Here is a 26,680-nt window from a genome sequence, read left to right on the forward strand (position 1 = left end):
AGGCATAATCTGGGACAGACATGCCTCAGAGGCAGCCAGGCCCCAGGGCAGCCCTGCCCCGCCCCCTGCTCTGCTGAGGTACTCCCATCCCCAGGGGCTCCCATCCCTGAGGTGCCCAGAGCAGGACAGCAGCTGGGCTGTGGCTGGGGAGTCACGACAATCCTGTCCTCGAATCTGCCACTGTGGGACCAGACCCATCCGGCTGTATCTGCTGGACAGAGTCCACCTCTCTCCACGCAGGCACCAGGCCCGCAGGGAGTGGGGGGAAGCCACCCACGAGGGAGCCGCGGGTGCTATCAGACACACCGCTCTGGAGCCCCAGGCCTGGACGCCCATCCCACCCCCCCCCACACCCAGTAATTCCTGCCCAGGGCCCTCCGTGCACATCAGCCTTGTCCCAGTCCTGGGTCATCCTCATGAACCTGGGACAGGACGCCCTCCTGTGGGTCCACCACGACCCGCCCACCCACATGCCCACGATGGCCTTTCCTCCAGTCCCCGGCTCCCTTGGGGTCACCCTGGGACACGGGGGGGCTGTGCTGGTTTAGACCCTGCTCCCACCTCCCTCTGTGCATGCCACGTCGTCCCATCTGGCCTGGCCTCAACCCTTTGCAGAAACCTTTCCAGACACACCTCTTCTAGAAACCACTATCGCTTCAGGAACAGTAGTGGCAGATGCCAGCATGCTGTCTCCTCCCTGCCGGGGGCCCTGAGGCTGCCCACGCTCCCTGAGGTGGACACTGCAGCGCTGCCCATACCCGCCAGGTCTCTGCTTCCGGGGCCAGTGTGCCCTGTGCCCCCAGCAGACCCTCCTTCTGGCTTCGGAAAACCAGCCACTTGCCACCCACAGGGAGGCCTGGCTCTCGCACCCACCCTGCTGGGGACCATGGCTCAGCTCCATCGGGTCCTCCCGTCTGCACTCCTGGCCTGACCCAGCCTCTGGCCCGGACTCTTCTGAACAACCTCGTCACATCAGACCTCATGTCTTTCCATCACGTGGCCAGCAGGTAATCGCCTTCAAATGTGAACTGGCTCCTATCCTGTCCCACTAAAAGATCTCTGACCATGGGGGGAGGACCCTTTACCTGGGGGTCAGTGGACAATGACCACTGGGCTCACGAGGCCCGAGAGGAATTATCGTCCTGGAGACCAGATGTCCTTATCGGTATGTGCTTTATGATAGCTCTTAATTCTAAACCGCACGTATCACATGCATGTAATGATGAAACAGAAAAGGTGTTCATGTACCAGTAGAGGTCATCAGCAGCTACACACACCCAAGCCCCTCCTCTCCAACACAGATGCACACATGTCTGCGTGCATGGGCGTGTGCGAGTCCTCCCTGCCAGGTGACCCTGAAGGAATTTACAAGGCACGGGATTTGGGATCAAGGCATGGCTCTCCACCTGGCATACAGGCCTCATGTGGTGTCTCCCCACCTGCCTCTGCTCAGGCTTCTCGGCCTGAGACCCCAGGTCTCTCCTCCACCTCCTCATATGAACAACTCCTACTTACTCTTCAAAACCCACTTCCAGGAAGCGCCCCCAGACACTCTCAGACCTCACGAGTGCACTACTCCCTGCTGCCAGCCCACCTCTAGGGTCACGGACCATGTGTGGTTCGTCTCTGTGTCCCGGCACCACCAGACGGGCCCGGTGTGAACCTGAAGGCGGGTGACAAGGTCCACAGAGCCCTAAGAGGACTGAGAACACTCTCTGTGCCAGCGCCAGCGCCCGCACCCCGGCCCGCACCTCTCGGCCAGCGTCTGCTGCTCGTTGATGCCTACGTTGAAGAGCACGGGCTGCACCCGCAGCAGCATCCCGCTCTGGATCTCCCGGGGCAGCGCATCGAACAGGGGGCCCGGCAGCGGGATCCGCACGTTAAAGCCGTCCCTGCAACAGAGAGGAAGAGGGGCCTGTGACCGGGAGACGGGTGAGCAAGGAGAGGAAGGGCAGGCCAGGCTCGGGGACCTCCGAGCGGCTGGGCACCGACCGGCCCGGGGCTGTGAAACGAGTGTCGCGGGCTGTGAGCAGCTGAATGATACAGAAGAAAGCAAAAACGAAGAGCGTGTCACGTGTGATGAACACAAATGGAAACACTGTGCTGGTTCTGAGAATCCGAAAACTCGGCCTACCGATTTCCTGTGATGACGGGCAGCATGTCAGTGGATGCGTTAGAAGTGGCCTGAGTGACTTTGAAGGTCACGTTCCTCAAGTCCATGATCCCAAGGCTCATGTCCTCCAGCATGGCCAGCTCCTCCCCTGGAGGCCAGAAAGGGAGGGGGCTGTCAAGCAGAGGGGCCCTGCGCTCAGATCAGCCACGGAAGGCAGGTGCTGGGCTTAGGGCGCTGAGAGGCGGGCTGAGGCTAGGTGAGCCGGAGGAGGTTTCCCAAGTGCCTGCCAGCTGCTCCGCGAGCAGACCCCACTATGCGAGTCCCATGGCCACGTTACGAAGGGCAGCTGGCACAACTCCATATTCCTGGCCCTCTCCTGGTGAAGGAAGCAGGGACATGGACGCATATGTGGGGAACTTCAAGAAAAAGTCATCTCTTTGGATGTTTTCATCTTTCCACATTCTTTAGATTTTCTATCTAAAGGATTTCTTTAGGTATTTCTTCAATGGCTTATAACTCCAAAGATAAACAGATACATTAATAAAAAAAACTTGCCTACTTTTACTATCTAAGAAGAAATAAACAGAAAATGAAGGTAAGGGGAAGAAAGCCTTTTTACGACAATTTGGAAATATCAGATTTTTAAAGTACTCCTATCTGTTGACCCACCAACTTTCCTTCCAAATGATTTAGTGGGTGCGAAAATGGGCCAAAACTGCACAAAAATATGCAAAGATGTTTTAATAGGAGCAATTCTAAAATGGCCTAAATGTTCCACAGGAAGTTATTGCTTTAAAAATTGTCATCTATCCTCAACTAGAAAAACCTTCAAGATGCATAACAGAGGCAACACAGGGGTGTGTGTGTTTGGGGGAGTGTGTGTGTGTACAACTATATAGGGCTGATTTTAGTCCTCTGTTACACATTTCGGAGCTTTCTGGATACATTTTACTCAGCATGCATTGCCCGTGCTTCAGAAAGCCACTGAGGGGGCCAGGAGGGGTCCCCACAGGAGGGCCCCCAACCCTGGCTCACCATAGGTGCTTAGCAGGCTCTCAAACTGCGCCAGCAGCCCGATGGTGTAGAGCTGCCGCAGGAAGCCGTCGTCGTGAAGGCAGTTCCTCAGCTTGATGATGAAGCCGCAGATGAGTGCCGTCAGCTGCGGGGACAAGACACCGCCTCGCCTCGCTCCTGGCCCGGCCGCGTCCTGCACCCACACCACTCTGCCCGCAGCAGCCCCGCGCCCGCAGCGCAGAGGCCATGGGGGATGGAGGCTGCAGGGAAGGCGCTCCAGGCTTGCTGCTTCTAGAGGTCAGTCTAGTTTTGCTTCAGCTCCTGACCCAACCTTGGGGTTACTCCTGGGCCAGAACCTTCTGGAACCCCAGAACAATTTCCCCATGGTGCGGGAAAGGCCCTCTATGCCCACAGATCCAGTCCGGTGCTGAATGGAAACTGGGGTGCTCATGACGAGGAGCACAAGCAGAGAACTGGGCCCTCAAGAGTTTCCTGGGCAGGGGCTCCCATCACACACTCCACCCTCGCAGGCACCCCAGGCCCTGAGGGGATACGAACCGCACAAACCCGCCCAGCTTCTGCCCCTGTTCCCGCTACTGACTACACCACTGGCATCTGTAAACTGGGGGTGCTCACTGAAGCTCCGCCTCCTCTGCAGGGAAATCACCAGGATAGAGTAGAGCGGTGCCTGGGCAGGTGTAACCCTGCTGTTTTACAGATTGTGCGCCTTCTTCGCAGGGAGAGACAAGCTGACCCCATGCCTGTGTGACCCCAGGCCCCTGGGGCAGGTTCGGGGGAGCAGGGGTGGCGTCCCCTGAGCACCCATGAGCCTCCAGCTCCCCTCTCCCACCCTCCACGCCCACATCTGGGCCGCGGGCCGCACGGGCAAAGCCACACGCAGGAGGGCACGGCCCCGCTGGCTTCCTCCAGGGTGCAGGAGGGCCAGGCCGGGGGGCCAGGCCGGGGTCCGGGCTCGCTGCGGCACGTACCGTCTGGCAGAAGACCACGTCGCGGCGGTACTGCAGGCTCAGGAAGCTGGCGATGGTGGGCGCGCTGTCCTGCATGAGCAGGAAGACCATTGCCTTCTTGGCCTTGTCGCTCATCATGGCCACGCAGTCGGTGAGGGTCGTCAGCAGTGGGTACAGGGCCTCGCTCCACTCACCTGGCACAAGGGAGGGGCGGCTGAGAAGGCAGCGCTCAGGAGGCCCCAGCCCAGCCCCGCCACCCTGTCCACACCTCCCCACTCCAGGAGGCCCACAGCTGGCGCCCCGTGCAGCCCGTCTCCGCCCTTCTAGCCTGAGGCGTCTCCGGGGGGCCTGCCCGCCACTCTCCTGAACGCTGGGGACTCTGCAGGCAAACACTCCTGACTGTTCCCTCCCAGGAGGATGACAGAAAGGCTCCGAGAGCACATGGTGTCTGCGGAGGCCAGTCCCGCCCGGGGTGCCACCGGCCCTCCCCTGGGGGGCCTGTTACCTGGTTCTCTCGATCCAGGCAGCAGGGCGGGGAGCCCTGTGCTTCTGGAGCAAGGTCAACCCACCCACGCTGAGCCTTTGCTCAGCGGGCTCAGGCCCTTGGCCCATGTCTCGGGACAGACCCTTCCCAAGGCATCCCACGTTTTCAGCCCTCAGCGTCCCTGCTCCCCCATCCTCATCTTCCTGTCATCTATTCCTAGCGTACTGGTTTTTTTTTTTTTTTCTTTTTTTGGAATATAAGGAAACTTTGACCCTGTACCAAAACAATTTTTTATAAATAGATGCTCAGGGCAACAAGAACAGAGTGAAAGGTATTTTGACCTTGGCTCTTTTTGTCTTTTCTATTTAGAAGACATTTGGCAGACAGAAGCCATGCCCCCATCAGTTATTTTTTTAACAGGCCACCAAGCCCAGAAACAGGTGCTGGCTCATTACCACTGGGTAAGCCCCCCAGAATCCAGCGTGTGGCCCAGGCAGGGTGCCCTCCTGGGAAGGGGTGTGGGTCACTGGGTGCCCATGGCCATCATCCTGCTCAGGACAGGCCCCAGGCCTCGTGAGCAGGGCAGCTGCCAGGATGGTCAACTCTGTCTCAGATAAACAGAATCTAAAAAAGAGAAAAGGGGGCCACAGCTCTGCCCTGCGTGTGCATCACACTGTGTTGAGAAACAAATTTAGAGAAACGCCTAAAACCTACAAAAGGACTTCCCCGTATGGTCAACACAGATTTTCAAGTCTACACAGCAATTCAGAATTTGGAAATGATCTAAGTGTGCATGTAAGGCACACTGTACATGCATGAGGATTTATATCTGTCATGGAAAACAAGCAGGTTTAAATTTAGAAAGTCTACAGCAGAAAGGTCTTAGTAAGTAAAGCACGGTGACGAGGAACCCTGGAAGGAGGAGTGGAAAGCCTGAGTCCCAGGTCCAGCTGCTGCCGAGCGGTAGTGGGTACGCCGGGGGCAGGCCCCCCACCACTCAGCCACAGGGCCTTTGCAGCAAAATGGGACGACTGCAGTAAATGACATCCACGTCTCTTCCTTCCTCTAAAATTCTCCAAGGCCGTGCTTTTGTTTCTTTGAATAACTCTGTTGAATCCATGTCAATTGTATTCAACAACTATCAAAAAAGACCAACACTCATTAAGTTTTAACAGTCAAGTCCTGTGGGGAGAGGCAGGCAGGCATTCAGACCATCCTTCATCTAAGAAGTAAATGCTCTGAGAGCAAATGCTGCCAACTTTGCTTGACTTTTCCACTTAATGTGAATATATATGTGTAATATGCAAATTTATGATCATTTTAACCTGAAAATGAGCAGAATATACAAGTGATCTTATTTGACTAAACAAGCTGTCTGCATACAATTTTTTGACTTTGCCTTACTTCTGTTTAAACAAAATTCATATAAGAATGGCTCAGTTTTGCTACATTAGAGGGGAAAAAAAATCACTGTAAAAAACTGTCGTATTGAACGAACGGTTTAAAAAAATAGAAAGCACCCAGAATTTGTCAAAGAGAAGAGGCATAGCCCCAAACGGGAGATAAGCCTGACGCCGCCCAGAGAAGGGCTCGGCATGTCTGGCAGGCTCCAGGGTTCACGTAGTGTCGACCAGCCCTTAGTGAATACCTGTGAGACCTCACTTTTTAACTGTTTTCTCATCTACTCCACAGAGGGGCTGACTACAGGTCCTAGGGGTAAGGAAACAGCAGCTAAGTCTTTTCCCAGACACACAAAAAGAACTGCCATTTGTATACACGTCTGACTACGTAAGTGAGCAGAGGCTACTTGGCCTCCTTCATTGAGAAAAGTCTGGCCATGAAAAAAACACCAGTGACGAAGGAGCATCGTTTGTGGGACAAGCCCCTGTCTCCCTGCTCACCCACAACACCCACTCAGGGGCCCAGCCCGGGACCACGCGGCTTCAGACAGCTGAGCTTTTGCGTGTTCTCACTGACAGGGGCGGCAAGGGAGGAAGCAGGGAGATAAGAGAATGTGCGTGTTCTAACTCAGACTCAATACAGCTCTGTGAGCAAGGCTGAGGGAACTCTTGGCGGGGGACCGTCTGCTTTCGTCTGATGTCAACTGTGGACAGGCCACCTGCGCGTCAGGGCAGTGGTGGAGCTGACAGGAGACAGGAGCGCGTATGAGCCCGGCTGTTTGCTGCCTGGGGCGCACAGGGCTGCCTGTCAGCTCCGCAAACTGCGTGGAGCAGAGGCGAGCCCGAGCTGCTCCAGGACCACCGCCTCCCCTGGCCTTGATCTCCGGGGCCGTCACTGCCACAGAGCCTGGGGAGACAGCGCCGCGTGACGGCACCGACCTGCTGTGCAGGTGAGCCCGGTGGGGCTGGGAGTCTGGGGTCAGGCTGGGGAGGGGGCGCCGAGGTGACTGCCCAAGCAGCATCCAGGCCGCCGAGAGCCCAGGGGACTGGTGCCCGAGACCTGCCCACGGCCAGACCAAACTTGGGCAGGAGAGGGGGAGACAGACTGAGGGGCTGAGGGCAGACTGGTGCGTTAGTTACCAGGTGCCCGACCAGCGTAGCCACTGCGGAGCCAACAGCGCACGGGGCGCTGGGGGAGCCGCCGTGAGCAGAGCCGAGTACCCGGTGCCCACGGGAACAGGGTGGTAAGCCCCACGGTGCTGGCTGGCTGCACTCGAGGTAAGAAGCGCGCGTCTTGCCATTTTACATGTGCAGTCAGAGGTATGCAGTCCTCAGACTGACCGGGTGGCTGTCTTTTGTAAGGGAGACAAAACAAAACAAACCGTATCTGGGGGTCTCATGCTCCCTCTGGGAAAACCACAAGCCACATTCAGGAAACTCAGTATGCACTAGAGCAGGGGTCGGCACATTTTCCCTGTAAAGCACTGGACAGTCAGTATTTGGGGCTCTGAAGGCCCGGGGTCTCTGTTGCCACTGCTGGACTCTGGTGCTGCCCCAGGGCCACCGTGGACACTGTGTGAACCAACGGGTGTGACTCATTTCAGGAAAATGGTATCTAGCTGAACAGGGTTACCTCAGAGCTGTGGCTGGCCGACACCTGAACTAGAGTCATAAGCACTGATTTCCCCATGCAGATGAAGCAGGAAGGACTCCATTTCTAGCACTAACTCCACCTGAGGCCCCAGCAGTGTCTGACGGGAAGTCTGAGGCTGCAGCCAGACTCAAGAGAGGATGCTGCAAGATGGAGAGATCACGGCACCTGGGCAGCTACACCGCACCTGCCTCCCTGCCTCCATGGGATGCTTGCAGGGTCGGGTGCAATCACAGGAAGCATCATTTATAAACATGAACTTGGCTTAACCAGGCCCCCAACTTCAGGACCGCCAGAGCACTCAGACACGAACTGTCTGAAAGGGTGCAGGGTGCCACAGGGCCCAGCCCACCTGGCCCCTCCCCACAGCTAAGAATGGCTGCTACATCCCGCACAAGGAGGAAACCCCTAGAGTACTTTCCCAACTCTGAGAGCACACGTAATCTGACACTGAAGCTACACACATGACCTGGATATTAAGAAGAGATCTGCAGAGCCTTGAACGGAAACCACGTACCTGGGCTGGACTCTTCAGGAGGGGGGCTGCAATCTGCACAGAAATGGAGGTGACATGGATGATTAAGGCACGCACACAGTTCAAACACCAACAACTCAACGCTTAGAGCAACTGCAACAGCAGCTAGCAGTAAGCTGGCTAAACTGGGCAGAGAAGAGGCCGGGGGCCTGCCCGCCTCTTCCTGAGGGGTCCCGCGGAAGCGGTGGGGCCGCTGGGAGCGCAGCGCCCAACACACCGGCGTCAGCACTCATGTTGCTGACGCTTCAACATGACACGCTCTTCAGGAAGAGCAGCTTAACGTGTCACAATGCGATAACGCCCCCACGTCCATCGCATGGCATGTGCCGGAGCCCATGCTGACTCACGACATCTGGAAGCAGACGTGTAGAGAGACTGACCAGTAAATAAGCATCCAGTTCAGAGCCCACTGCCCTCACGGGCCGTGGAGCCTGCGCTAGAGGTCAACTGCTGAGGTCCAGGAGGCTGGGGTCCAGTCAGGAAACCCATACACCAAACACGTCCGTGCCAATCTTTACCATGTAAGCCGAATACAAAACCTTTATGACTGAGGGAGGGCTACAACTGGAACGCCCCCTTGGGTCCCTTAAAGATACCAAGTTGAACCTGATTTCACCCTCAGTGAGTAGCATCGGGAAATACTCACTTCAATTTCACTTTTCCCTTAAAAACTCTAAAATTTTCCTGGTTAACTGTGTGTGCCACTTATTAAGAAACAAGTTTGAAAAGGGATTGTTTGGGGGTAAAAGCTTTTCTTCTGTCTGAACTTTTGGTTTCCAAGAATGTTTTCAGATCCTGAAATAGGCAGTTTCAGATCCCCAAGAACAGACAGAACCAGCTGGATGGGGATTGACACCCTGGACTTTCCAGGAGGGCGGTGGCCAGGATCTTTGTCCATGACTGTCTTTGGCCATGACTTCTTAAACTGGCCAGCGGGACAGAAAACAGAGCAACATTAAAGAGCTGTGTGTGGTGAAGATTTCAGTGTCCTCACCAGAGCTCAGACCTCCCGAGACCATCTGCTTCCTAAGGAGGGAAACCGCCATGGGGTGTGTGACACACAACGTCTGTCTGGTTAAAACCTTCCTCAGACTCGGGAAGAATGCCAACTCCTGCCTCCCCACAACCTCTGAGATCCCGGATCTCCGTGAGGAGAAGGTTCTAGGAGCCTGCTTTCAGGATCTGCACTGATCCCAAGCAGCTGGGCTGGGACTACACCTGAGAAGAGGTCAGGGGTTAAACCTGCTGGGAAAATTCATCTTTAGTAACAGGGAAAGGGAGGGACTTCCTCTGGTGGCCTTAAGGCTCTGAGTCCCTTGAGATCTGCTGACCACAGTGGACTGCTCCACACACATGCAGCACATAGTCTCAAGGGCACACGACCCGGGGTGTGACCCGTGGACCTCAGGTTAACAGAAAGCAGGTCCGAGGTTGAAGAACTCTCTGGGGACGAGGAGAGCAGGAGTGTGTGTGCATGGAATGTCGTGGAAGTCAGCAGATCCTGGCGCGTTGGTGGGGAGGGGTGAAGACGGATCACTTGGGGAGACCACCAGGAGGAGCCTCTGTGGCTCCTGACGGTGGGGACTGGTCAGTGGGTCCCGCTGAGCCCTGGCCCCAGGTGAACCCCGCCCACCAGGCAAGGCTGAGGCAGGGCAACTTCCTGATGAAAGATGAAAACCGAGGACCCAGCACGGGGTGGAGAACTGGAATGAAAAGGGATAATAAAGTCTTTCCAAGAAGCAGGAGTTGTCGTTCACAGGTAATAAATACACTGGTGTGAACCCAACCTGCTCATTAGGCCGAAACAACTGCCCTGGGAACTTGGAGGGGCATCAGGACGCATGACAGAGCCCAGCTCTGGCCCTAGAGGACGAGAGACGGAGCAGGACAACGCCTCCGTCTGGTTCTCCCTGACCCTCATCACGCTGGGGTCTGATGGCTTCCCGGCTATGCTTAGGGTCATGGGCAGGTACTCTGGAGGCACATGGTTTCATGTTTCTCTGAACACTTCCTATTCCTGGGAGCACAACAGAGCTGATCTGTCAGGCACACACAGGTACCATCAAGCCCTAGATATCACAAATCAATGCTCATTTAAATCACTTCAAAACTGCACTTAAATTTGTCTGTATGTTTGAACATTACGAGATGTGCCTAGAAAAAAAGGACATTTAACAAGTTTTGAATATAATAGTATACCTGATCAAACAAACTACCTCCTGCATTTTTTAAAACTCCAATCAGTAACTTTTTTTTATATCCAGAAAAATGTTTAAATTGCAAGCAGGACAATATTAAAGAGACATGAGCAATGAACTTTCAGAAGATTGTTAAAAGCAACACAATTTACGGTAAAAAATGAGAGCATGAACGATGACAAAACAGCTCCATGAACTAAACACAGGTCTAGGGAACTGAGAGTCAAAGCCCTCACAGATGGGCGAGTGGAGAACGCAGACACCGTGGAGACACACACTCTTCAGAAGAGGGGACAGACTGCAGACAGAGTCTGGGGACAGACTGCAGGAGGGCTGGAGTGGGGAAGGCATCTGACAAACCAGGATGCTCAGACAGGAACCTGACTGTCTTAGAGGAACGCTGCCCAGTGTAGAAACAAGTCCTGCTGCAGGAGGCCCATCAGCGCCTCAGCTCCCACTGCGTGACACTCCCAAAGCAGAGCAAGGAGGTGGTGGCGGCTGGTCTCAGCGGCCCGGCCCGCGGCCCCACCAGCTCTTAGGAAAGGCCGGAGCTGTAGGGATGAACCAAGCACCCGAGTGTTCAGAAAGCATGCTACCCCAGCTTTAGGAGCCAGCAGGACCGAGGGCCTGGGTTAGGCTCCTTCTCTACAGACGGGGGCTCTTCATGAAGCAGGCTGCTCCAGGCCACTGTCCTGCCATCCACGGAGACACCCACCCTGGAGGTGGCGCTGAACAGATAAACCTAGCTGGGGCCCAGGCGTGGGAGAGGGACCCACCCTCTGAGTTACCAGCATGGTCCAGGGCAGCAGGCTGCGGCAGATAAAAGGGCTCCCAGCCCATGACCACCAGCCTCTACAGACAAGTGCGCTGGGCCTGCCACCAGCTCTCTCTTCCCTGCACGCTGCGCCTGCTCCTTCATCCCTAACGCAACAGGCAATCTAATCAGAAAGGTGCCTACCATTCCGTCTCCTTCAGGTTCCTAGGTGGGTGGACAAACTACAGATGCTTAGGAGCCTGACCCTCCCAGACGCGGCGGGGGGACCCGGGAGGGCTGAGGGCCAACCAGCCGTGAAGACGCGGAGAGCCCCCTGCCCGCCGCCTGCTGCTCCGGGCACTGTGGCACCCCCCTCTGCTGAGAGGCCTCCCTGCAGTCTGCGTGGGGTCATGGAGTTAGAGACACACGGACAGACGGACAGTATGCGTGGGACCCAGGCTGCATACGCACGTGTGGGTGTGGTCGGGTGAGGGCAGCATGCAGCGGAGGGGCATGGCGAGGAGGGGGCGTCGCAGAGGGCGTCCTCAGGTCGGATCCAGTAGGCCCGGCTGCCCCGGTTACCTTTCCGGCTGCAGCTGCCGCCGGCGCCCGGGAGGCCGTCTTCGCAGCCCTCACTCTGCAGGTGCTCACGCTGCAGCAGCTTGTCCACCCGCTGGATGATGCACTCCAGGCTCTTGTCCACATTCAGCCACACCTTCTCCTTCCAGAGCAAGGGCACGGGGTCAGCGCCGCAGGTGGAACAGAACACAAGCCACGACACTCCCGACTTGGATCCCCACCTGGGCCCCAGGCTCCCTAAAGCCCACAATTTAGAAACAGCGAGATAATACACAACTCCTTATTACAGGTGCATTTGCTTTTCCAAGGACAAATCAACGTCATGTTTTGTGGAGAGTCTGCCAGTCACTATCCCAGAGGCCAAAGCAGGCAGAAGGGACAGTCTCGTCCCCTCCTCCGTCCACTGCAGACCTCACACGACCGTCCCAGGAGACCAAGGTCCTCTGGGGGGAGCTGCTGACCATGTAGGTTGGGCAGGGGGTGTCTGCAGGAACACAGACAGAACTCGGGACGCTGGGGCGGGGCTGGAGGAGCCCAGTACCTCTGAAGAGCAGACCCAACAAGGACAGAGCTGGCTTTGTGCTGTGTCACTACAAGAGGGACAGACCCGCCCTTGGAGCCCACCTGTCTGGAGCAGCATGACACGACGTCACAGCACAGCTCCCAAGTCCTCGGTCCCTCAGTTCCGGGACGATGCAGCCTGGCAGGGCCGATGGCCAGCGAGAGAGCAAAGCCTTGCGTTTTCCAAGCCAGCTCAGCGTGGGCGTGGGAGTGGGGGTGGGGGTCGGGGGAGTGCGGACTCACCCACTCCTCCTCGTGCCAGTCCACCTGCAGAGATGACCGGCTGTTCCTGCCCGACCACCGAGCCATGAGGGTGTCCTGGTCATTCCGCAGCATCACCTGCTCCTCCTCGGTCGAGGTGGGCGAGGCCTTGGAGGCGATGTAGTCGGGTCGGGCGGCATTCAGCCCATGGATGGAGGTGGCCAGCAGCTTGCAGTCGCACACGGTGACCAGCTGCCGGGTCTGCAGGGACACACGCACACCCAGCCTCTGAGCACCCAAACCGTGCTGGGCAGGCCATTACTAAGAAGGCAGAGGAACCATCCCAGCTCCAACAAGCCCCCTGGCGCTCACTGCGAAGTCAAGGGCATGAGCCGTCACCAAGGATCCTAAGCCCTGGGCGTCACCACCTTGCCCCGCTTCAGCTCTGTGACCACAGGCCAGTCCCAGACCGCCGCTCCAGGCCGTGTGGGAAACAGACCTGAAGGCAGACAGACCTTCAAGGTCATCCCAACGTTACCACTTGTGTGGACAGCTCTCAGCACGTGTGAGGTGTCCAGGGGTTTTCAGACGCCCAAGGGCCCCACCCCACCTGCAGCAGGGGAGTCCCTCTTACCTTGTCTGCCAAGATGGCAAGTGTTCTCTCCAGGCCCGTGGCAGACCTGTCCTTGGCCGCCCTCGAGAGCCGCTCAGCGTAGTAACTCACTTGGGTTTTGAGGGTGTTGATCTGGGCGATGATCTCCTTAGCTCTGATGATGTCCTGTGGTATGTAGATGATGGACTGGCAGCTGGATGATGTGCTAGGAAGGATTGAAACAGATTCAAAAGGGTTCTCCCAAGTTGACAAGGCTGGAGACACCCTCCCAACCCCAGCCCGCACCCAACACAAGAAGAAGCGTCCTGTTCCTCAGGGGTGTTTTACTAGGCTAGTCTAGTTGTTGATGGGCAAGAGTAAATCTCAGGAGATCCATCCTGTCTATATGGTAGAGGCTTAAAATATTAAAATACAACGAAGTCTTTTATCTACGTTCCCACGTATCTGTGTTTCTGTGTTTACACACCCGTGTACAGATACTGAGCCCTGTGGTCGTCTGCACACCCACCATCTTTCCCCTAAGAACCTCTTTCGTCAGTTTCTAAGTGTTACCTGAGTGGAGACTTGGGGTCGGCTAATACTGGAGGGGGTCATGCCACAGTGCAAGGAGACTTCAGTCGGGGCTGGACTTTGCCAAAAGGTTCCTGGTTTCTCATTTGTCCAATGAGGACTTCAAACTTCCTAGGCATAGACCCACACCCTCCTTCATGTGTTTACCTTGGCAAGTCCCCAGAAAACGGGGCTTCTGTCCCTTCTCTCCTGCTCTGGGACTGCCTAGCTTGAAAAGTACTGTCCCGAGGGATGAAGGGGGCCTGGAGAACGTGCCGAACTGGAGGCCAGGCCCGGCCACCTCAGCAACTTAGGAGACTGGCCCTTCCCCCTCTCTCTGCCGCCAAGCGACATGTGTGTGCCTCTTGGGATGTGACGTCAGAGCCACAGCTCAGCCACTGCCCCGCACAAACACCAGCCTCTGGTGGGACCTTCTAGATGGGGACATAAACTGAATGTCTCTTGGCTAAAATGCCAAATCAACCCTATATTACAAACTTATTTTTCAGACCACCTGAGGAAGCGAGGGAAGCAGGGGGAAACATATAAGGCACCCATCTTTCACGGAATGAGGGGCCTTGACTGATGCCCTCAAAGAACTGCCCTTTGACTTTGGGGGAGGAGAGAGAAGGTGGAGGACCACACACTCCTTCGTTGCCCCGGGAGATGAGGGTCACGTGATCAGGAATGAGGCCTTTCCTCACCGGGCTCGTCCCAGGCTAGCCCAAAGCTGGGTCCCTAAGAAACGGCCCTGCCCTGCCCCCTGACAGACTACGGGGTCAGCATGCACACATGAAAACCACAGCACCCCAGAACAAACAACACCCCAAGCCCAGACGTCACAGTGAGAAACGATGGAGGTGTCAGAAGCCCATGCAGCAGGCCGCAGTCAGGCCCGCGCAGCATGAGGTGTGCACGCCGCTCTCCAAGCTGCAATCCCTCTGCCCAATGAATAGCTGCCACTCAGCGGAGTCGAGTCTCAGGACGGGAGTTTTCAAATCTCTTCCCAGGCCCCAGTCTTGAGAGAACACATGTGACTTGAGATGCACATTCGTGTGTGTGTGGAATGGTGTGTCCACTTCAGCAAATACAAAGCCTCCAGCCAGCCAGAGAGGAATCACCTCCCCACTCACCACAAGTCCTCACACACAGGTCCTACCAGTAACTGGGGCTCACGGAGGGGACACGTGGTGGGAGTGAGAAAGGACACGCCTCAAACAGCGGCTGTTCATGGACTGTGAACAGCAGTCGTGTGAGCCCAACCAAAGACTAAAAGTGGGGCAGCTGCAGAGCCTCGGCTGGGGAACAGGGCCATGTCCCCGCGGCACCCTGGCCCTCCCGGCCAGGGCCCTGGGCTGCTCCAGCTCCGTAAAGGTAGCAGCTCCGAGAGGAGCAGAAGCCTCACGAGTCTTGGTGCAAAACCCCCTGTTCTGGACTGGGGCTGTGCTCTGGGTGAGCCTGGGGAGGCCTGGAGCAGCACCTGGGGACCCTGGTCAGCAGGCACCAGGATTCCGGCTGCCATCTCATTCTTTGGTGGAGAAAGTCATCTGGTTATATTAACCCCTGGTTTGCCCTCCAGGGGTAAAACTGACCTAGTAATTTGTTTTGCAAATCTCCATTAACCATTAAATAGAAAAATGTAAGCTGGGGACTACCCTGCTGGTCTACGGTTAAGACACTGCGCTTCATTGGCAGGGGCAGGGGTTCAATCCCTGGGCAGGGAACTAACACCCTATGTGCCGTGAGGCATGGCCAAAGAAAAAAAAAAGTAAGCTGGTTTCATTCCTGCGAGAGGTGAAGGGGAAGTAAAAACAGAAGAGCCTTAGATGGCAGTGAAAGAAGCCAGGAAGGGACTCCCAAACAGCACTGCACTAGCTTGAAGCCTCAGCGCCTGGGACCTGCCTGGCCTGGGTTCCTGCTCGTCACGGAGAAAGAGCTGGGTCTTTGCTCCCAGTGACGCAGCCAGACTGGGAGGGTTTCAAACAGCAGACTGGAGACGGGCTATTCATTATCACAGAACATTGCAGTTGGAGGAGAGTTCTGTCTACGGGGCTACAGCGAGGAGCCTGCAGGGGCGCGGCAGGGGCAGCACCTCACGGAGGAGGGGACAGGCTTTCTCTGCACGAGAGCAAGACCCAAACGCACACTCTCCACAGACAGAGAACTCACCAACACTCCTCAAAACTGCTAAAGAAAAGAACCAAGACGAAATATTAGCAGCTTGTTAGCAAACGGCAAATGCAAAACAAAAACCGTAAAAACCAAGTTCTCCTTCATCAAAATTCTGGAGATAACTTGAGAAGGCCCGGACTACAGGGAGGATTCAGCTTAGGAGCCCAGCACACTCCCTGGTGAGAGCAGCGTCTGCGCGTGCACCTGAGCCCCAGGGAGACGCCCCATGTGGCGGGTTGCACCTGCGCCAAGCAGAGCTCCCCTGGTGCAAACCACTCCTGCAGGTGGTTTTATGCCATTAGTAGGAAAATACATAAACATGTACATTATACATTTGAAAAATACTACAAAAGCCTTTGGGGAATAAGGGTCCTGAAGTTCACATGCAGGATAACTAGGCATCAACACCCCGACCTTCCTGGGACAGGGCCAGCCCCCTGACTGGCTTTCTCCGCCAAGGCCTAAGGCCAGCTGGAGTCTCACGCTCACACCTCCACACGGCCACATGCAGTGCAGCGACACACATCGGCTGGCCGTGCAGAGCGGCGGTGGCGCAGGAAGCTGTCTTTGCCCTAACTCCCAGGGGACCACCAGGCTGGCGAATCCTCAGGTGGGTCTGGTGGCCTGGTGTGAGGAACCCTTGGTGGGGCCAGATCAGGGTCAAGGGGGCTGCAGGAAGGTGGGCAGGATGCCAGAGATGCTGCCCAGTCTGAGGCTCACCTCCCACCCTCTGCCCTGGGGACAGCTCTGAACCCTGACTCCCTGGGTGCTCTCTGCCCGCCTGCTCACCCCTCAGCCCACAGCCCACTGCACCAGTCCTTTCTCCCCAGCCCGTGCAGTCCAAGGTCAACCTGCTCAAGCCCTGTCCTGACAGCCGCCCAGGACAGAGAGCAAGGCTCTGGCCTGAGGCTGCGGCCAGCACTGTGTGTGCACTCAATCACTAGGCCTCCACGACTGCTCCGCGGGTCCTCCTGAGGATTGTGGGCCTTGGTGTGGGGGCCCCTCAAAGCGCTCTACTCTGGCCCCTCAGCTCCACATTCTGCACAGGCTGCTCTGCTGTGCCCCCAGCTTCTTCTTTCTCTGAGACACCACCTTCTTCTCCTAGCCCTTCCAGGATCACTGCCCGGTCCTGCCTCCCCATCTTCTCTAGAACCTCGCTCCATCAGTGTCCTCCACCATCTCCCCTCGTTAGCCACATCTCTCCTACCAACCTGAGACAAACTTGTCTTGGTCCCACTCGTCCTCCACCTCTAGGTCCGAGTAGCCCATGGCATCACCTACACACATCCCGTCTATTTCCTACACCCGAGCCCTCTGGTCAAGGTAAGTCTAGCCAGGTGATGTTCGGGAAGATCACCAATGCCTCCCGCTGTCAGACACGACAGCTCGACTTAGTGCTCTCTCCCTGTCACCCCTGCCCTGCAGCAACCCCTGCGCCTTCTTTCCAGCAGGCTCCTAGCACCGGTGTCGACCTACCCGCTCAACCCGTCAGCTCTCGTGGCCCTGCCCCTCTCGCCGGAGCTCCGCCCCGAGGCCCCGCCCCTTATCACGTGCCCCTCCCACCTCGCTGTTTCCCCGCTCTGATTGGTCACTCCCTGCAGCCCCTGGAGCCTCTCTGACCCTGGGGACACTGACCACCAATGTCCTCCAGGAGAGGAAACCATCCTTCCCAGGCCTCACACCCTGTGACCTTCGACTAGGGTTTCTAAAGGGCAGCAGAGCCCGCCAAGTCCGCGAGGGCCGGAGGCACCGTTCTCCAGGCGGATTTTTCAATCGGCTGCCGTTTTGCAGGGACAGGACCTTGGGCACCCGTCACCGCCTGGCTTGGACGTGCACAGGGTCCTCAGGCAGCTCCCCCCACCCTGCAAAAGCAGATCGGACGGTGGACGTTTCTGTGGTCCCGTTGTGACCTTTTTCTTTAATCTGGGAAGCCTGACACAGCAGAACAAGGAAGACAGACACCCTCTGAGAACTTACTGTTTCTTAGTCTCTTCAAACTTGTGCAGCTTTTTGCGGAGGCCTCCTGACTTGAAGCCCTGGCAGTGTGCTGCTGGCGCCCCGATGGTGACGATGTCATAGTTCTGATCTGAATGACAGAAAGCTCTCCTCCGTTACTCTGGCTCAGGCCTGTGGACAAGCTGGCTACGGGGATATGCACGAAGCTCTAGGGTCCCCTGCCAGCCCAGCTCCAAACAGCCTGTGGCAACCCTAGTCCCACCATCCAGGGTGCCCGAGGGCCTCTGGAGCCCAGGACCCTCATCTTGGCTCAGAGGGGCCTGTGTGGGTCTCAGGGTGGGGCCACACAGCGACCCGCAACACTCAGCCTCAGAAGGATGACCTGCGGGCCGTTTTCTGCCCCAGAAACGCAAGGGAAGCTGGAGGAAGGACAAACGAGAGGAAGGTGCTAGAGCTCCTTGCAAACGCCTTGGAGGCCCCTGTGCTGTCCTCTCAGCCCAACGCCACAGCAGATATACAGGACAGATGTGGGACAGCTCAGGGACCAAGGGCCAGTGGGGGAAAGAAGCGACATGATTCACCGGACAGTTACCTGCTCCTCCATCATCCTGAACTCTCATCCTTTGTATGTGCAAGTTAGTGGGAACAAATTCTAGCTTTTTATCTGCTTTCAAACTGCTTGCTTTGAACGAGGGACCTAAGGATCAGAAGGAGAGAAGATAAAGATGGTCACCCCGTACCCAGCATGCAAGAAAGGCACACACAGAAGGGATGCCGTGAGGATACTGCTGTGCGTGAGCAGGTGTGTGTCGGCAGAGGCCTCGGAGGTTCCAAGCTGCCCACGAGCACACTGCCTTCCCTGATGGTGGGGGGTGTGAAACGTTGAGGGACAGCGGCTCCTGGCCAGAAGACTGGTCTGGGGTCCCAGGGGTGAGTGGAGGCAGGTGGAGCCACCCTTGGAAGCTGCCTACACCAGCTCTCAGCCGAGAGGTCTGACTCAGGGATGGGACTGTGTGCGGCACGCTGTCAGCACCGCTATAAAAAGCAGGTGGGCCCGTGCCAGAAAGCACCCGCTCCCACTGCAGAGCTTTCCAGCGTCTAAGAAGCTGCGTGACAGCAGAGACACATCTCAAATCTGAAAAGTGATGAGAAGGTCTACTCGTCACCCCAGGTCGGTCAAGGTGAGCAGGCGCCACAGGGCACCTAGTCTGGCCGCGGAACACACACTCACACATCCTCACGTACACCCTGGGTGGCTCAGGAGTTTGGACCGTGTTTTCTAACAAGATATTCACAGTCTTACTTCTATAACTGGAATACTTAACTAAGTGAAGAATTACATGCCGAGAAAGGAAAGGGATTATAAATTACGGTGACAATGAGGAGAAATAAACATTTCATTTAGTGAAAAATGGCACGTTTATTTTGCCAGCAATAGAAAATGAAGACTGGACACCACCTGCTCCGCGCTTTGCCCAGGAAACTGTTCCCCAGCTACTGATGGGGGGGGCCCACGGACCAGCAACACCAGCTTCCTGGGAGCCTGTTAGAAATACCAGACCCCGGATCTTCTGTTAACAAGATTCTCAGGGGACATAGATGCACAATGGCATCTCAGAAGCTCTGCTCCAGAAACCCCCAGATGTGTGGGTTTCAGACTCCCCCAGGTAACAAGCAACCAGCACCAGCAGGTCCCTATGTCCCTTTAGGAAAACACTGCCATTTCTCTCAGAAACACACTTAGATCTTTTCTTCAGACGCAAACCAAACCCAGGGCACCATCATCTTGTCATCATTCCTGTATCTGGCTTCTTCTCAATCAAGTTCATGGACAGGTTCCTAAGTTCTGTGTCAGAATCACATTAAGGGCTTATGACTTTCCTGAAAACCTGAAATTCTATTATAAAAAGAGGAAGAAGGGAAGAATCTGGAGAATAAAGTAATAGAAAGCCAACGTCATTCCATTGGAATCAAAAGGGAGTGAGTTTATCATCGTTTTCTAAATCTACCCAAACATGCTTTGAAAATCAAGTGGCACCTTTTAATAAGAGGTGTCTGTATTTCATTTTCTCTTCTAAGCCTTAAAATGGAGAGCTCCACTCAGACAATTTGTATGTCAATGTGTGTGTGTGTGTACTCATGTTCTTTTCTGACTCTGTGACCCCATGGACTGTAGCCCACCAGGCTCCTCTGTCCATGGCATTTTCCAGGCAAGAATACATGTGTGGGTTGCCATTTCCTTCTCCAGGCGATCCTCCCGACCCAGGGATTAAACCTGCATCTTTTGCGTCTCTTATACCGGCAGGCGGATTGTTTATCACTGGTGCCACCTGGGAAGCCCATATATCAACATATAACCAAACAGTTAAACTAGGAAATCCAGAAAACCCTGCCTTGATTGGTCTCAAGGCAAAAGGCCTACATCCTTTTGGGCCCTGCACTGATGCAGGACCGAGATGAGGCAGTCACATGAACCGACAGCCCGGGACTATCTTTCCTCACTTTCATCCCACAGTGGTTTGTCTTGGCAGGTGACTCCACGGAAGGAACTTTCGATGCAATTCACACATTTGCCTTAATTAAGATCTGAAAATTCCATATTTGAAAGAACCGACATCTATATGAGAATCTGTTTTTAAAAATCCATTACAGCGTCTGTCCATGGGCGTATGTGAGCAACCCTGGATTCCAGGTTTTTAGCTGGGAAATGAGAGTGGGCGCCCACCTTTGTACTGATGGAGGTCGGTCAGGTTCTCCTGGTAGGTGAGGATGATGGTCTGGTACTGTGTGACAATCTGGCGCCGGAGGCTTTCCCAGCATGGGGACAGCTCCCCCAGCTCCTCCAGTTCACACACTCTGCAAGCAAAACACACACGTCAGGCCATGGTGCCCACTCCCTCGCGGCAGAGGCTCAGGAGTCCTGAGCATCCAGGAAGACGGGTGGCCGTGGCCGTGTCACTGGTGCCCAGGGAAGGCCCTGTGGGTCTGCAGGGCCAGCAGCGGCGCAGCAGGGTAGATGGCTCCACATTCGGCTCTAAGAAAGGTGGCCAACCACTGACCGCGTGGAAACCACACAGACAAGCTTTTCGTAGGAACCTAGATGCTCGGGGAAAACTCAGCGAAGGACTGGAGAGGTCAGTGGCTCTGCCATGGCCCCTGTAGCCATGCACGTATCCGGAGGCCACAAGAGCGTGAGTCCAACCCTCCCGGATCACAAGAGGACTAGAGCCTGAGGGCAACCCTCTCCCCTCTCCTCACCCCCGCCACGGTCCGTCACTAGCCCCTGAGTTCTGGGAAGCACGGGCCTCTCTGGCCCCCCAGGCAGAGCTGCAGAACATAAGGCTGCCCAACAGTGGGCTGCTCAGCAGTGGGGTCCCACAGCCGCCAGGCCCTCGAGTCTCACTGGCATCCTTTCTAGGTCTGGGACAAGGACCCTGGGGACTGGCAACTTCAGCCATCGCTCCCGTCCCTGTCTGTATAGGGATGAGCTGTCTGGATGTAAAAGGTGTGGGGGTGAGGGGAGAAGAGGACAAGAAAGAGAGGACTTAGGATCTCCACAGAAATGCAGCTGTTTAAGAACTGAAATGCATGAGACTTCCCTGGTGGTCCAGTGGCTAAGAACCTGCGATTCCGCTTCAGAGCCGTGGGTTCAATCCCTGGCTGGGGAAGTAAGAGCCTGCCTGCCAGGCGGCATGGCCGAAGAAACAGAAATGATATATAATCTCAGCTCAGCAGGAAATAACAGCTACATAACCAGAATAATGAACACACACAACGGATTTTTAAAAAAGGATAACCATTTTAGGAAACTGGGGGGAAAGTATAAAAGACCTAAAGGCCTCATCATTTATGAGGATTTTCCTTTCCTAATCAGGAGTTAATCCCTGAAATTGATTGACAGTGCTCTATGCATATACACAGAAATACAGTAGAAAACACTGACATGACTGAAGTGGCTGTTTCTTGGGAAATAAACAAGAAAGTTGAGCATCTCAAGACTTATGTTTTTTGTAAAAAGCCTTTTTGCACTCTTTCACGTTTAACACTATGCACTTTTTCCTCTGGGGGGCTAATTTTATAAATGTTTTTATGAATCTACTAAATTATCTGAAGTTAAAAAGTCATACCATTTTATCATTATTAAATCAGCAAAAGGAATGCTGAAGGGGGGAACGGGTGCTTGGCGCTGGTACAGCTGGTCTGTCGGGCGCGTGACCTTGTGACCTCCTCGCACCCAAATGGGGGACACAGTTGAGCAAACTGTTTCCTGAGCCCAGGCCAAGGAGCAGGCAGGCGGCAGGGCTGGGTGTGCGACCAGGCCCGTCTGAGGTCCGCGCTCACCCGCCCCGTCTGCGAGCTTTCCTCTGGGAAGGGGCGGACGGCAGGAGCCCTGGGCCTCACCTGGCTGCGTCCTCCTCCAGCAGGAGCTTCACAAACTGCCGCGGCACGTGCAGGGACAGCACGCTTTCTGCCATCTGCTCCAGGATCCGCAGGTGGTTGCCCTCGGTGGTCGGGAAGCGGTACATGCGGCAGATGGCACCACCAAACACTGAGGCGGGAGAGACAGGCTGCAGTGAGTGGGTGCAGGCTGCCGTGGCCCCCTTCCCCAGCCTGCATGGTGCCGTCACCCCCAGGTCTCCTTACTGTTTATCTCCAGGGAATCAGAACACTTAAACCCACGCCCACCGAGGGACTGAGCCTCAATGCTCCTGCCCTGAGACATGCAGTCTTGTCATCCCAGACACTGGTCATCGAGTCATCAAGACAGGGCAAAAGGAAGGAGGAGTCCCTTCCCTGGAGGGTCACAAGTTCCCAATATGCTGAACCAAAGAACGGCATGCTGATGTGCAGAGAAGTAGCGCTGGTGGACACGCCCGTGACAATCAGAGCAGGTGGGGGAGGGGACCGTGGGCCCAAGTGGACACTCGCGAGAGTGGCAAGAGTACCCACGGAGGAAGCGGTTTACCCGATTTCAGTAAAGTGTCTTTTCGCAACGAAGCGTATTTGGATCGGATCCCCAGGGCCTCGGTCAAGCTCTCATCAACAGGCAGAACCATCTAAAAACACATACACACAAGCATGACGAAACTGACTTGGACGACGCCAGGGCGTATCACAGATCATAAGACTCCTAGAAACTAACATCCACAGTTAACGCTATGAGAAACAGCCAGCCCCAGCCTCAAACAAGGGAAGCCACCGCGGGGACACTGAGCGCCCTCCGCCCACACAGTTTTCTAGAAATGCACTCTTCTGACCGAGCCACTTCCCTTTGTCTCTGAGTGTTTGCTGTGTGGGATGAAAGGGCGCTGGTAGGCAGGCCCGGGAGTATTTCCACAGCTAACGTCTCAGTCTTATTTTGGGTACAATGAGCGATCTCTGTATTTTACAATGACTACTTATCAGTATTTAGGCTCTTACATGAGAACTCTTGTTTGAGAGTGTCTGTGTGAGCAGCTGTGCATGCGGGGGGCAGGGAGAGGTGGCGGCGGGGGTGGGGGGGCACAGGTGTGCAATGGGGCCCAGGCAGCCATGGGCAGGGAGTGTCTGGCAGAGGAAGACTTTAACCCACCCTCAGACACAACCTGGGTCTCAGTCCACACCCGCAAGCCACCTCTCCCTCCCTACTGCAGCTCCCGCTATTGAAGAGCCAGCTGTGACCTGGAACAGAGGCTGGGGACCCCTCCTCTCTACCGGATAAGTGCCTGGGGGCGCAGGCATGTCCGGTAGGGGCCCCACTGTCCCCTCCCCTGAATTGAGAGGCCACGTCCGTTAGGAGGGCCCACCAGTCCACCCAGAGGGAGAAGATGCTGGGCTCACCCTCCCATTAACGGTGTCCAGAGACCGGGTCACTGGGGGCCGCTGATCTGACTTCTCCTCCATCTGCCAGCCCATCACAGTGATGTTGCCCACGCGGTCACTCTCTGCAGACCTGCAACCAGCAGTGCACTTCGGTATTGGTGCTGTGACTGTGCTTCAGCTTCTGCTAAATGCAAAGCTCAGCATCCCGGATGGTCGAGGGCCAGCTGGTTGGTCCAGCAGCAGTGACCACACGCAGGGCCTCTGAAGGCGGCAGGTGAGGAAAGCTGGGGCCACAAGGGAATGCTGCGTCTGGGAGGGGGCGATGCCCCAGAGGGAAGCACAGATGTGCCAGTAAAGCGGGAGGGGAGGAGCCACCACCCGCCTGGGAGGCAGGGGCCCCTCAGCCCTGGGCTGCCCCTCCCCCGAGAGTGACGGGGGCACACCTCAGAGTCAGGACCCAGAGCATCTTCTTCTGGCACAGGACCCCTTTCTGCTCCATCCACTCCATCCTCAAGCTCTGATTAGCCTCAAGGCCTAGGCCTGGACCCCAGTTAGCAGAGGTCACCCGGGAATTCCCAAAGCCTCTGAATCCTTCCTAATACAGCTGAGGCCCCTCTAGCCCTGGTCAGTTTCACCCCAAGACCCCTCAGGGTGGCTGCCGGCTGCCTGGGCCCATCTGATTCATCCAGGGAAGCTCTGGTGAGTCTCTGATTCATAAAGCAATACTGTGAAGCCTTGGGTTTTTTATCTAAGGCGTGGGACTTAGCCAGTTTCTAAATTTTTGCATGGTCACATCCATCCACCGACCGTATCCTCTGTGACTCATGCTCATGGTTCTCGTGCCTGGGAAAGTCAACCCCAGTCACACTGTTCAGTGACCATCTCTAGCTCCTTTTAAAAAGGATGATGTCCAACCAGAATCGGCCCTGGCAATGGATGAACCTGAGTGTTTTCCTCTAACCATCCTTCCCCATTCTCCCAAGACCCTTCCCAAGCCAGGCTCTCCACACACAGGATCTCTGCAGGGCAAGCCCTCCCCAACACCAGCAACGCTGTCATCTCCGCACCTTCAGAATGTCATGCTACCAGCCAGGAATTCATCTCCTACATCGAAACTGTCTTTTTGCTATTTCGGAGTATTTTCCCAATTTTTACATTATTGGGGGAGGGGGGGCAGATGAAGAGAGAGAAAGAAAGAATACTACACAGGGTGGGACCTGCCCCTAAAATGAATTTGGGAAGGACTGACATCTTGACCCCATCACAGTGGGGGCGGCCCCTCCCTCCCCTCATTTGTTCCTTCCACAAATATTTCCTGAGCAGCAGACACTGTTCTAAGTCTTGGGATACCTGCTCCCTGGTGGATCACATCCTATTAGCGGGGAGACAGATGACAGCCAAATACATTTGGTATTATTAGACGTACACAAAGGTTTTCCTTTAGGTCTGCATACTTCCCATGAACACTGCACACTTCTGTTTCATGACAGGCCCTCTGACAGGCTGAGTTTTTTTCTTTCTCCTCAATGACAACCACCTTCCCCCAAGACTGGCTTCTGGGGACGGGGGTTGAGGGTAAGACACTCTCTCAATATAGGGTCGGACCTTCCCCATCCGTCCCTGGACCTTGTAATTCCAGATCCTTGCAGACAGACAAAATTAAATACCAACCTTAGTGTTAAATACAACCTATGGTGCCTGTCCTGGAGCAGATCTTTGACGACAAAAGTTCCAGACCCCAGCAAGTACATCTGAGGGAGAGGGGAGACAGCATTAGTATACACGCTGTGCCTCTGCCCCAGCTTTCAGGCCCGGGGGTGGGGGGTGGGGTGGGTCCGGCTGACTGGTTCTCTCAACACGTCTGACTTCATCCAGGAGCCCAATGGGAGGCTCAGAAAGATGTTCCCAAAGACAGATACACCTGGACATTAATTCACAAGCCGAGAGTAAAGTCGGTCTTATGTTCATGTCTCAGACAATTACGTAGCTTTAAAAAAAGAAGGGAAGAATATCCCACGATCTACAACATGGTACTTAACTGTTCCCTGAGATCTGTCCTTGACATCATACACGGACAGCTTTATCTGTGTCATCTGATTGATGAGAGAGTCTTGAAAGAAGGCAATGCTGCTTAGAAATATAGGATCATTGGTTCCCTACAATAGAAAAAAAACAGTCAGAACACAGAGTTGCATTTTTCTTAAGGTTCCTTTTGAAATACACCAACATTCTCAGAAGGAGAAACTAACTAATTAATATCTTACCAGCTTGGATCAACACATTCTTACACTGATGCAGACAAGCCAAACTCTGCTTTCCAAGAAAGACAAAGCCTGTAGGCCCAGATACCATGAATAGACCACCACACGCTGGGCCCACAAGCTCACCCTAAGGGCTCCTCCCCCCAATAGGAAAGACTTTCTGTAACTGAAATGAGCTGAATATCCCCATGTGTTCTTATTCTTATGACTTGAGATGTATTTGGATCTACTACTGTAGGCTATTCCTTTAAGCTGAGGCAGATGGAAAGATGAAAGAGGAAATGAATGGTAAGAGTTGTTTATTTCTAGAATCCTGGGTTTGGAATAATGGAGGTCCGGCTTTTTTAAGGCTGTCTTTTCCTGAGAATGAGCTGTGAGTCTCTAGATTATAGGTCACTATTTCTTGGCAGCCCAGCCCTGACCTCAAACGCCATTACATTAAACTCGCTTCCTCAGGTGGTGGTTAGTGATCTCAGCCAAACTGTTAGCGGTTCTCGTCTGTACCTGCAGTTCCAGATCTGACGTCTCGACACCTGCTGGAGAGTCTTGTCCCGTTCCTCCCCACCCCCACCCTGCCGTGACCTGTTGGGGCCACAGCCCCACCGAACCACTCTATCTGCTGGTTCAGACTCCCCCGACTCTCCTTCCAAGGAGGCTCCAGACCCAGGCACCTGCTTTGCTGCCCTCTCTGTTGTCTGAACCACCCAGGGACGATTCACCCCTGCAAATTCCACCTGCAGAGCCTCCCTCTCACGCCCCCTTCTTTCCATCCCTCCCCGCTGCCGGTGAGGCCCCAGATCACTCCCCCAGGACCTGCCTCAAGCACACCTGTAGACCAGCAGCTACGGCACGGCCAGACCCCCTGCTTC

The 26,680-nt window shown here is 55.3% G+C and overlaps 1 protein-coding gene across 10 annotated transcripts in view; it reads right to left on the bottom strand.

The window, feature by feature from the left end:
- Nucleotides 1-26,680, bottom strand: part of INPP4A (inositol polyphosphate-4-phosphatase type I A) — a 118,550-nt gene that overhangs the window by 15,710 nt on the left and 76,160 nt on the right. For 7 of the 10 annotated variants that reach the window (XM_061155962.1, XM_061155964.1, XM_061155956.1 and 4 more), the window contains 16 exons: nt 25,590-25,706; nt 25,222-25,301; nt 23,569-23,680; nt 22,715-22,805; nt 22,150-22,297; nt 20,474-20,604; nt 18,341-18,445; nt 17,770-17,878; nt 13,093-13,276; nt 12,501-12,719; nt 11,589-11,838; nt 8,148-8,180; nt 4,117-4,289; nt 3,149-3,272; nt 2,135-2,261; nt 1,752-1,892 (listed from right to left, as the gene is read on the bottom strand). In XM_061155962.1, the coding sequence (XP_061011945.1) occupies nt 1,752-1,892; nt 2,135-2,261; nt 3,149-3,272; nt 4,117-4,289; nt 8,148-8,180; nt 11,589-11,838; nt 12,501-12,719; nt 13,093-13,276; nt 17,770-17,878; nt 18,341-18,445; nt 20,474-20,604; nt 22,150-22,297; nt 22,715-22,805; nt 23,569-23,680; nt 25,222-25,301; nt 25,590-25,706 (2,144 nt within the window). The remainder of the gene's footprint in view (nt 1-1,751; nt 1,893-2,134; nt 2,262-3,148; nt 3,273-4,116; nt 4,290-8,147; nt 8,181-11,588; nt 11,839-12,500; nt 12,720-13,092; nt 13,277-17,769; nt 17,879-18,340; nt 18,446-20,473; nt 20,605-22,149; nt 22,298-22,714; nt 22,806-23,568; nt 23,681-25,221; nt 25,302-25,589; nt 25,707-26,680) is intronic. The other 3 variants (XM_061155965.1, XM_061155963.1, XM_061155961.1) reach the window with 2 other exon arrangements.

Source organism: Dama dama, chromosome 11 (genome assembly GCF_033118175.1).
Source record: "Dama dama isolate Ldn47 chromosome 11, ASM3311817v1, whole genome shotgun sequence".
Lineage (NCBI taxonomy): Eukaryota > Metazoa > Chordata > Mammalia > Artiodactyla > Cervidae > Dama > Dama dama.